Source organism: Centroberyx affinis, unplaced genomic scaffold (assembly GCF_046629955.1).
Source record: "Centroberyx affinis isolate AG114_WGS23_722 - 3 ecotype Tasmania unplaced genomic scaffold, CSIRO-AGI_Caff_v1 ptg003745l_1, whole genome shotgun sequence".
NCBI lineage: Eukaryota > Metazoa > Chordata > Actinopteri > Beryciformes > Berycidae > Centroberyx > Centroberyx affinis.
Genome location: NW_027281623.1, coordinates 117,022 through 129,259, shown reverse-complemented (window position 1 = coordinate 129,259; position 12,238 = coordinate 117,022). Strand labels below are relative to the sequence as shown.

Below are 12,238 nucleotides of genomic sequence, written 5' to 3'. Positions count from 1 at the left end.
GAATAATAAAAATAAAAGAAAATGTACTATTTTCTTTTATTTTTATGCTACAGAATGACCCTGTGTTATACTGCACATATGACAATACAAACACTTTGACTTGACTTTGTATTATTATTCCAGCATTTAGCATGGTGATATATTACCTTGTGGTGATATATTACCTCTTCACAAGAAAGCACATGATAATACAATTCCCAGCACAAAGTCACACTTAACACATACATATCCTATATATCCATAAGTGTACACACACACATACACACAAAGTGAGTAGAGAGAGAGAGAGAGAGAAACATTGGGAAAGTGTATGTTTGATATCCTGTATGTGTGGTGAGATGTGGACAGTGACATGATGAGAGATGACAGCGGCTTCCATTTTTGTCTCCATCTGCTTGTAGCTCTCAGCTGTTCCCATCCTGAGCAATAACAAACAACCCACACACATGAAGCTGGCCAGGCCCTCTACAGAGGATTTGCTGCGTCACAGTGAAGTAACACTGTATGATAATGAAAGACCTTGTGCTGGTTGGTGAGAAAAGGCTTACTAATAAGCCAGTCAGCTAGAAACAGTTACATCTGTTACAGAACCTGGCGGCCTATCCTGACCCATCTGACACTGACACTGTTCAGTTATTAAAATGGTAATCCTGGGAATAGAGAGGCAAACCACACACACATTTTTTGGGAATGTCATAAGTTACACTCATTTTGGGAAAATGAGTGTAACCACACACACATTTTTTGGGAATGTCATAAGTTACACTCATTTTGGGAAAATGTGCATGTTACAATTAAAGACATTCTGGGATATGCAATACCTAAGGAATGCAAAGTTATGTGCCTTGGAAATATAAATGATTGTGTCATTGACAATGATAGATATTTAACCAAAATAGGTCTGTTATTGATCAAGCAAGAAGGCAATAACAAGAAATTGGTATAAGACTGAACCCCCTACTATAGAACAATGGTGAGAAATAATAAGAGAGATTTATACTATGGCAAAAATGACCTATCAGCTTAGAGTGAGAGAAAATGTTTTTGTTAGTAAATGGAAGAAATGGATGATTTATGACAGAGTGGAAAATGCTTACGGACTAACTGATATATAAATTTCAAGATACTAGATTTGTATACACCCTTCTTCCATAATGGACACTTGTAACCATGGCTGTTTTGTTTTTGTTTTGTTTATTTTGTTTGCTTCTGTTTTCTTTTTCTATCTTTCTGGTTGTAAAAAAGTCATAAGTCAACACACACAATACTTTTGGTTGTATGCACAAACAAAAACTCAATAAATATTAAAGTTTAATAATCCTCGGGATCCTTGTTTTTTTGTTGTTGTTTTTTTTGCTTCTTACTATCACTCTGTTGGTACCATACAATAGTAATTAAACCTATACCCAATTCATGAAGCTTTTATATTTCCTGTTCCTATAGTGTTTTGGAGTAGAGGCTATAAGGCTGAAGACAACAAGTCTACTGTGTCACAGTGACCTACATTTGGAAACAAATCTTAACCTAATAGTCTTATCGGACTGTTCTTTTTACACAGCAGTCCTTTTCTGGTATCTTTCTTTTTCTAGCCAGGTTGTTTATTTAATGTAATTTTTAATTTAATGTATTTATTTATTTTTGTTATTAAATTTAATTAAATTTTTTTTTTTTATTTCATTTCATTTTTATTTAGCTATTTTATTTTATTTCACCCGATATTGCGCATAGCTAATTCCCCAGTAGACCACCATGATGAGATTCGTGATGAAGCTGCAAAGCGTCTAACATATCAGACGAGGGCATATAATGCAAAAAAAAAAAGAAAAGAAAAGAAAAACAACAGACCGGATTTGTCGTCATAATTGATTAACTTAACCGGCTTTAGGACCCAGATTGAGGGCTTCCCTGCTCCACTGACGTCTGCAGTCAGACGTGCGGGAATAAACGTGGTTGTGCTCTCCGGTGCTGAGGCAGGCTGGAGGAGAGGAGGGACACGCCGCAGCATCACCCAGGTAGGGAACTCACATGTTTGGCCTGTTGCTAATTTCGGAACGGTGACATAATGATGACCTGCTCATCCGCCCATGGGGATAATTATTTTTTACCACAGATCATTCCCGTCGTATAGAAATGCAAGTCGACTGAGTGGATTAGGCTGAGGCAAGCATCAGCAGGTCAGAGAGATAAAAGATTGTTAACAGCTAATAAAACTGTAGAGATTAAACCAAGTCTAGCCGATGGGAATATCTGGATATCTGAACATTTTTTTTTTTTTTTTTTTTTATCCACGTTTACTCTCATGGATGACAGCCGGCTGCCCTTGTCGTGACAGAGTTGAAGTGCCACGCAAAGCACGCAGCGGCATCCATCTGAGGATGAGCCGGGTTTATTTTCACTATCTCCATACTGTAAAAACCTAAATCAGTGTTTACCTACAGGCAGGGATGCTGTGGAGGGTCAGATAGAGTTCACCTCCTTTTTTGGGCTGGCATACATCTTTTTGACGTAGGCTACCTCACAGTAAGCAGGATGAAACTGATGGAAGTTAGACAGTAAATTCCTGCTTTCCTAAAAAATATAATTGATTTGTGTTCACATTGGTGGTTGTTTGCCTTGTGATGATGCATAGTTTACCATTACATCACTGCCTATAGGTCTGACAACACCCGCTTGGCGCAGCACCCATATAACATTATTATATAAGTTACTGTGTAACAGAGTGATGCTGATATAGAGGAAGTTAGTGGAACTGACTGAATAGATGCATTAACTTGGCCATTTGTTAATCTGAAATGATGAATGAAAAAAACTCATAGGCAGCGAGCTAAGGAATAATAACAATAGATGATAATAAACTTTATTTATTTATTTATTATGTGGCACTTTTCTAAACAACTGGCAAAAAGAGAATAAAGGCAAAATAAAATAAAATAGGAGACAGACAGGATTCCAACCCGATAAAATAGGACATAAAAGAACATTATAAAAGTGCTATAAGATAAGATAGCACTTTATTATTCCCCTTGGGGAAATTCAGGATAAATGTCATCCTTGTATGGGAGAGACCCTGTAAAACTGGTATAAAAAAAAAAAGAAGAAAAAAAAAAGAAAAAAGTAAAGAAAAGAAAATCCTCCTAAAACTGTTGATAAACAGCTATTGGCATGTACCTTGCATTCTTGGGTCCATTTTGGTGTTTGTTGTATTCCCTTGGAAATCTGCATATGTCCTCCCCCTGTTAAAACAAGGGGATCCCTCACTTTTAAACAACTGTAGGTCCATTTCTAAACTACCTATCCTTGCTAAGCTACTGGAAACCTTAGTGAGTGAACAGCTGAAGGAGTTTCTGTGCTCAAACAATATCTCATCCAAGTAGTCAGGTTTTAGAAAACAATATAGCACAATTACAGCAGTCTTAAAGGTTGTAAATGATTTGATTGAGTCCTTGGACAATAAACAATGCTGCACAGCTCTTTTTTATAGATGTATCCAAGGCATTTGATACTGCTGACCACACTGTATTGAGGAAAAGGCTTATTTGGGTAGGAGTATCAGAACCAACAGGTGGCTGGTTTGACAACTACCAGTGGTGGAAGAAGTACTCAGATCTTTTACTTAAGTAAAAATAGAAATACCACAGTATAAAAATACTCTGTTACAAGTAAAGGTCCTGCATTCAAAATGTTACTTAAGTAAAAGTACAAAAGTATTAGCATCAAAATGTACTTAAAGCAACAAAAGTAAAAGTACTCATTATGCAGAATGGCCCATTTCAGAATAATACAGTATATATTATATTATTGAATTATAATTATTGATGCATTCATGTGTAAGCATCACTTTAATGTTGCAGCTGGAAAAGGTGGGGCTGATTTCCACTATTTTATATACTGCTGGGTAGTTTACAGTAATCTATAATAATACATCACAATTTATTAGTTGATTATATTTTGTATTAATAATCTGAATCTGCAAAGTAACTAGTAACTTAAGTTATCAAATGACGGTAGTGGAGTAAAAAGTACAATATTTCCCTCTGAAATGTAGTGGAGTAGAAGTATAAAGTAGCATAAAATAGTAATACTCAAGTAAAGTACAAGTACCTCAAAATTGTACTTAAGTACAGTATTCGAGTAAATGTACTTAGTTACTTTCCACTTCTGACAACTATGGTATCTACCAGGAAGATCTCAGTGTGTTCAAGTTGATGGACTTCAAAATATCTTAATGTCTGCAAGGGTGTGCCTCAGGGATCAATACTGGGTCCTCTTTTGTTCACTATGTACATCAATAGTCTTGATCAAAATGTGCCCAATGCATGTTTCCACTTATATACTGCACTAAAAGAGGCTCTTGAACATCTGACATTTGCATTTAATTTGGTTCAGCCTCAGCTGTGTGAGCTCAAGCTTGTTCTAAATGCAGACAAAACAAAGATGATGTTTTCAAAGGCAAGAAACAAACCATCAAACCTTACGCAAATTGTTGCAACTCACCGCAAGCAGACTGAGGTTGTATCTTTTTTTAAATAGTTGGGCATTGTAACTGATGATTGTCTTTCCTTTAAGCCGCACATCGACAGTCTTGTTAAAAAGCTAAGACTGATGTTGGGGTATTATTTCAGAAGCAAACATATGATTTATAATTTAACATTTGATTTATAAGGCCATTCTGGGGAAGCTTCTGTCATGTTTGTGTGTCTGTATGACTCAGAACTGCGGGACTCCTTATTATAGTCTGAGGTCCCAAGACTCTTTTACTTCACACACCCAAAGCTTGAACAGAGCTGGGGGGGGGGAAGCATTCATGGATGCTGCCCACCTGCTACCTCGCAAAAGGACTTGAAACTTAATGAACTGGTAACTCTTGGTGGATTTAAAGAGATTGTCAGCTCTATGGAACATGACTGGAAATTGGAAATTACCAGTGTTTTAAATGCTTGCTACACATTTGGATTCTTCTTAATCACCTCTAACATTCTCCCTCCCTCTCCTCCTCCTCTCTCTCTCCCTCTCTCTCTCCTTTTTAATTATTTTCTGTTTTGCCTCAGTCTTGGCCAGGTCTCCATTGAAAAAGAGATTTTTGAATCTTAATGGGTTCAACCTGGTTAAATAAAGGTTAAATTAAAAAGAGGATATTTTTCAGAGCTGCTTATGAATCTAATATCACAGCATATTTCCCCAGAGACTGGCTTAGTGCCATTGAAACACGCTGCATCCGGTGGTCCATATACTTTTCAGGCTGATCACGTCCAAATTCCTGTCAGCGCGAGGCTTGAAATGATCATGTTACCTGGCGACACTGGATTGCTCTCTGTTGTGTCGGTCCGTGAACCCAGCCAACATTTCTAGCACACAGCTTGCTCCTCCCAACTTTCCCAGAGCTCATAAATTAGCCGATGACACTGCGATGAAACTGTCAAAGCTGCAAGCCGTAACAGAACTCTCCAAACAGCAACCGACTGGCTCTACTCTCTTGTTTTATATAGAAATCTGGAGACAGAAGTGTCTCCTGGGACTTTGTTAAGATATTTCACGCTCTGCCATGCACCCCGAACCACCCTTGGCTGAGGTGCTGATGTGTTGTTGTGGTGGTGAAAGCCAGACCCAGTGAAACTATAAATCACAGGGGCACTTCACTGCTCTCCATGGATCCCTCGCTGGCCATTACACAGCATAATGGGATACAATCTGTAATCTGTAAGCCTCACTCATTGTTCTGCTTGCTGCTTGAGCGGAGGCGATAAGGGAAAATGTTGGGATGAAAATAAGGGTCGAACCTATATGGGTGGGACACTGAGTTTGAGTTTTGGATTGAAGCTGCCAATAGCCAATATTTTGTGCTGATATTCAATATCTGTGACCATTTTCATTTCATGCCCAAAAAAAACAAAAAAAACCCTAAATAGCGAAATTTTTAAAAATACAAGTATTCAGTGTTTCAGAATTCAGAATTTTATTCTTGTCAGGATGGAAAAGCCAATGAGACAATATTTAGACCATGGGACATTATTATTATTATAACATATTTATGCATTTGTGTGGAATCCAATCAAATTGTCTCATTAGAATCAGTTCAGGTTAAGGGTTTCCCTTAGGCAACCAGTGTAATATGTATCAATTATACAGTTAATATGTAATAAATCAAAAAGTATCATATTCATCATATTAGAAACGGCCAGTATCAGCCCCATATATAGGTGTAACCCTAATAAACACACTCACACCAGTCAGGTTTCCAACCCTCAATGTTGTGGGGGAGATGAATCGAAAAATTTGTGTTTATCTATAGAAATTGGTCAAAGTTCATGATTTGTTGAGTATATTGATAGGAAGCTCCCTCTGTGCTTCCACTCTAAAATGAGAGCGATATAATACCTCAAAAGGCTTTTTGAATGACTGTTTATCTGTTTTTCTGAATGTGTTTGTATGTTATACACAGCCTTTTTATGATGACTCAGCAATACATAGTTGATGAGGAACTGGCTCAGTATGTTGAGACTTGTGCCAATACTCAAGTCAAGTCGAGTCAGGTTTATTTATGTAGCCCTTCATCAACAAAGCATGTCTCAAAGGACTTTACAAAGACCTACATAGATCTAACTACTCAACAACCAATCAACAGGTCTACCGAGCCTAACCTACCAGCAGAGGTGGGATGTAACAAAGTAGAAATACCTCATTACTGTACTTAAGTAAGATTTTCAAGTATCTGTACTTTACTCAAGTTTTTCTTTCACTGAAGACTTTTTACTTTTACTCACTACATTTCAAAAGAAAAATCTGTACTTTCTACTCACTACATTTTCAAAACAGACTCATTACTCTCGGGAAATCATCAACTGATTTTCATAATTTTTTTAAATTTTCCACATCAGACAGCTTCCATCCCAGAAGCAGCTGATCAAGAGCCAGATGGGATTGGCTGCTTGATCAGCAAAGCGACACCAAAAAGGAAGGAAAGGGAGAGAGAGAGAGAAGCAACAAGAGAGAGAGAATTAACGTTAGTGAATTCAGCTGCTAGAATTAACGTTTGTGATTTGAGCTGCAGACTCTTTCTCATCTGGGATTCAGAGGAACGCTCAACAGAAAACCAGTTTAGAGAACGACTTTTACTTTTAAACTTTAATTTAAGACCACGTACTTTTATACTTTGACTTGAGTAAAGGATTTGAAACGGTACTTCAACTTCTACCAGAGTATATTTTTAGATGAGTATTTGCACTTTGACTTGAGTAAGGAATTTGTGTACTTCTACCACCTCTGCCTACCAGGCACCACCAACCTTGGACCCTCAGTGAAGGAAAGGAAAAACCTCCAAGAAACCCTTATTAGGGTTGGGCCAGCTGAGTGTGCAATAGGTGCCGGGATAAAACAATTAAATGGACAGTAACATGGACAATTATAATGAGATAACAAAAGCAAATAAAACAGAGAGAAACATGATGAGGCATGGAAGATGGAACTTACGTACCTCCGTCCACTGCCAGGTAAAAGCAACAGGTGCAAATGGGTAAAGTCAGACAGACAGATACTCAACCATGACTTTAAAGGATTATAAGATTTCAGTTGTTTTCTTCTATGTTGCAGCCCCACTTAGTGATTTAGGCTGATAAGACGGCTTGACTTTTACATAAAAATCTGGCTTAGTGCAGTTTTAATGGTACAATACTCAATTAGGCCCATTCACAGAGAAACTCAATCCAATTTTCATTTTCTCTCCAGCTTCTCTGTCTGCCTCCGTCACAGACACAACCCTAGAGGACCATGGGAGGCGTGGCGGCGGACGAGGGCGCGGGGGGGGTGAAGGCTCCAGATGGGGGGTGGGGCTGGGCGGTGCTGTCCGGCTGTTTTGTCATCACGGGCTTCTCCTACGCTTTCCCTAAAGCTGTCAGTGTCTTCTTTAAAGAGCTGATCAGGGAGTTTGGAGTGGGATACAGTGACACTGCCTGGATCTCTTCTATACTGCTGGCCATGCTCTACGGTACAGGTATGTTACTAGTGCAAACACACACGCATTTGTCTTAACCTTAAAGGAATAGTTCACCCAAAAATGAAAATGCTGTCATCATCTACTCACCCTCATGCCAAATGAAACACAGGTGAAATTTGTTAGTCCATATAACACACAGGGAGGTTGCCAGCACAACTTGATAGCAGCCTTCTCCAAAACAACTGAAGTCAATGGGGACCTGTTCTTTAGAGTTCCAAAACAAAAACAACCAAACAATCACACTGTGAATAGAAAGACCTATACACCATTATTTGTTGCAAATCAATCAGCTGTAGTTAAGATTTACACTAAATGATGGTGTAAATATACTGTAGGTCTTTTTGGAACTCTGAAGAACTGGTCCCCACTGACTTCAGTTGTTTTGGAGAAGGCTGCTATGGAGTTGTGCTGGCAGCCTCCCTGTGTGTTATATGGACAAACTTCACCTGTGTTTCAACTGGCATGAGGGTGAGGAGATGACAGAATTTTCATTTTTGGGTGAACTATTCCTTTAACACTCCCTTCCCTTTCCTATTCCTAATTCTAACCTTAACTGTGGTGGCGTTTCCATGACAAAAACAACAACAGAGAACTTGAGCAAGAGCATTGTCCATGCATTACCCTTATCTGAAAATGTGTTGTGATTGGCTTGAAGCCCGTGCAACAATGTCAACAAAGATTAAAAAGAAAACAACAAAGAAGAAAGGGGTAGAAGCAGGCATTGCTATGTTTTCTGCTTCAGAGGGTAACAGACAGACATTCAAAACACAGTCTCGGACAAAGTCAGGGACTTTACAGTAACTGATGAAATTGCTCAAATATGGTTTCTGCTTGCAAGCTGCAATATTGCTCACAAAGATAATGTTCCCTCTTGTGCGAGAGCTGTTACTGCGCTTGCACGGCGGTGCCATTTCCGGTCTTATTCTCGCAAGTTTTGTTATGGAAATGCCACCATACTAAGCTTTAACCCTTATCCTATCTAAACCTAATTCTAACCCTAAACCCAAGTCTTAATCCCAGTCCTCACTCTGACGGTGTAAAACTGATTCTCAGAGTCTGACTGAGTGTGTTGTACCTTGTGCAGGTCCTCTATGCAGTGTGCTGGTGAACCGAGTGGGCTGTCGTCCGGTGATGATGGTGGGCGGCATCTTCGCTTCCCTGGGAATGATCCTGGCCTCCTTCTCCACCAGCATCATCCACATTTACCTCTGTACCGGGGTCATTACAGGTTTGAGCGGTTTGTCTCCTGAAACCTTCCCACCTTGCTAGTGGAAGATTATTAGATCACAGTTTGACTCAATCTGACCTCGGCATCCTAACCAGGGATGTGGTGGAGAGTAAACCCACCTAAACTCTACCCTTTTAGAAGTGGCATTACACTGATGTACGTCCCATATTATTTAGTTTTCAGGATTTTGTTTTCAAATCAGTCAGAGCCTCCACTCTTCTTCTTCCTTGTGCTGCAGGTCTGGGGTTGGCATTGAACTTCCAACCCTCTCTGATTATGCTCAACCGCTACTTCAGCGAAAAGCGTCCGCTGGCCAACGGGCTCTCAGCAGCAGGTAGCCCCGTGGCTCTGTGCTGCCTCTCGCCACTGGGCCAGGTTCTCCAGTACCAGTACGGGTGGAGGGGCGGCTTCCTCATCCTGGGCGGCATGCTGCTCAACTGCTGTGTCTGCGGGGCCCTCATGAGGCCTCTGGTTGCCCCCAAGATCCCCACGGTCAAGGAACTGGAAGAGGGCAAAGAAGGGGAAAAGGAGGCGTTGGAGGCGCCAGAGAAGACAAAGCCCAAAGTCAAGCTGCTGGACTTCTCTGTGTTCAAAGACCGCGGCTTTGTCATCTACACTGTGGCGGCGTCCATCATGGTGCTGGGGTTGTTCGTGCCTCCGGTGTTTGTGGTCAGCTACGCTAAGGAGCTAGGGACCGAGGACACCAAGTCGGCTTTGCTGCTCTCCATCCTGGGCTTCATTGACATATTTGCGCGGCCCACATGCGGCGTGATCGCCGGGCTGAAGTGGGTGCGGCCTCGTTGCGTCTACCTCTTCAGCTTCGCTTTGATCTTCAACGGAACCACTGACCTGGTGGGATCGCAGGTAGGTGAAGGCTCGTTGGGAATCAACTGGAATAGTAATTCTTGTTTCTTGTTTTTTTGGACATTTTGTCTCTTCTTTTGTCTCGTCCTTGGTAGTAAGTGTTCATTGCTGTGGTGTTTTTTTTATTTTGTGTCCATCTTTGGTGCTAAGTGCTCATTGCTGTGGTGTTTTTGCCCTGCACTTCCCAGAGATCACGTGTCAAACAGTGTGTCCAGTACTGTGATGTTTTTTCCCTTGAATGTTTAGCAAGTTAGAAAAACCTAAGCACATATGGAACCTTCCATATATGCTAGCTTGGCTCTGCCTTGACTCTGCATCTTATATCATTATTTCTCTAACACTAGTCTAATACCATGCATCCTGGTCCTAGGCTCATGACTATACGTCTCTGGTGGTCTACTGTATCTTCTTTGGCATCTCCTATGGCATGGTGGGCGCGCTGCAGTTTGAGGTTCTCATGACGATAGTCGGCACTGAGAAGTTCTCCAGCGCCATCGGTCTGGTTCTGCTCATGGAGGCCATTGCTGTGCTGGTGGGGCCACCGGGCGCTGGTCAGTATGCACCAAAACTACACAACAATACCCATGTTGGACCCAATCCATTTTAAAGGTTTCTGCTGAGAAGTGGACAAGCCACTGAGTCTTTGTTGATTTTTGTAGAGAGCAGACATACACAGCACACTATACATCTCAAATGGTTTTTTTTTATCATGACCACAAAATATATATATTTTGTCCCAGGGACCCATATGGGAAGATTTGTTGATTAAGTATCCAACTGTAGAACTGTCTATAGGCTACTGTACGTGGAGCGATAATATAGGTGAGAGTGAAACCTATGATTATAGTCAATATTATACATTCTTTAAAGGAATACATTGATTTCCTGTTGGTCAACTTATCCATTAAGTGGTGAGAACATAGCCACCAAAATGTTAACACTTTAACATACACTATGTTGAGTGATAATAGGCTCCATGCTAAGACTTTAGCATACACTATGTTGAGTGATACTAGACTCCATGCTATCACTTTAGTATACACTGTTGAGTGATAGTAGGCTCCATGCTAACACTTTAGCGTACACTATGTTGAGTGACAGTAGGCTCCATGCTGACACTTAAACGTTGTTGAGTGATAGTAACACTTAAGCATACACTATGTTGGGTGATAGTAGGCTAACACTTTAGCATACTCTATGTTGAGTGATAGTAGGCTCCATGCTAACACTTTAGCATACACTATGTTGAGTGATAGTATGCTAACATTTAAACATACACTAGGTTGAGTGATAGTTGGTTAACACTTCAGGATACACTATGTTGAGTGATAGTATGCTAACATTTAAACATACACTAGGTTGAGTGATAGGCATTCTCAAAAGTGAGAAAATGAGAGCTTGTAAGAGCTTCCCTTGACCGTTCTCTCCTCTTTCTGTTTCCTTTTGTCCTTCCTCTGTCTCAGGCCGGTTGCTTGATGCCACCAAGAACTACATGTACGTCTTCCTGCTGGCGGGTTGCGAGGTGGTCCTCTCGGCTCTGGTTTTGGCCATTTGCAACTTCTTGTTCATCGGGAGGAAGACTTTGCCGCCGGCAGACAAGGTGGAGAACGCCGTGGTGACCAACAGCGCCAAGATGGACGTATTTGGCAAAACCCCGGAGGGAGATGACGAAGAGGAGAAGGGGGAGAAAGAGGAGCAAGAGAAGGAGACAAAGAAGGTAAAGGAGTTAAAGGAAGAGGAGCAGGAGGAAGAGGAGAGAGAGACAGAGAAAGCGATAGACGAGGTCAGGCCGGAGAGTATAACAGTGGACTCACAGGAGGTGGAGAGGTTCTTGAAAGAGCCACAACAAAATGGCGGCATGGCCACCAGCCCTGAAACATGCCTGTGAACGGGAATGGAGGAGGACGCTGGGACGATATCTAGCCCCATTCCATTTTTGAAATAGCCCAACGGCATGAGGAAGTGTACTTTTATGTGTGCTAATGAGCACCCTAAGGGATAGCTGGGCTTTTCCCATCCTTCAGTGTTAAATCCAGGTGTTTGTCGTCGTTTGTGGGGCTGTGCCGTATAAAGACATGCACAAACGTAATGTGAAATAGATGTGACAACTGCACTGCCGTATGATAATAATAAGAGTTATGTATGTCAGCAATAGT

The 12,238-nt window shown here is 40.8% G+C and overlaps 1 protein-coding gene across 1 annotated transcript; it reads left to right on the top strand.

Moving 5' to 3' along the window:
* The first annotated feature begins 7,764 nt into the window (after positions 1 to 7,764).
* Positions 7,765 to 11,970, top strand: slc16a3a (solute carrier family 16 member 3a). The gene is made up of 5 exons (XM_071540918.1): positions 7,765 to 7,987; positions 9,075 to 9,218; positions 9,457 to 10,082; positions 10,453 to 10,633; positions 11,546 to 11,970. The coding sequence occupies exons 1-5, from the start codon at positions 7,765 to 7,767 to the stop codon at positions 11,968 to 11,970; spliced, it is 1,599 nt and encodes a 532-aa protein (XP_071397019.1).
* The last annotated feature ends 268 nt before the right edge of the window (positions 11,971 to 12,238 follow it).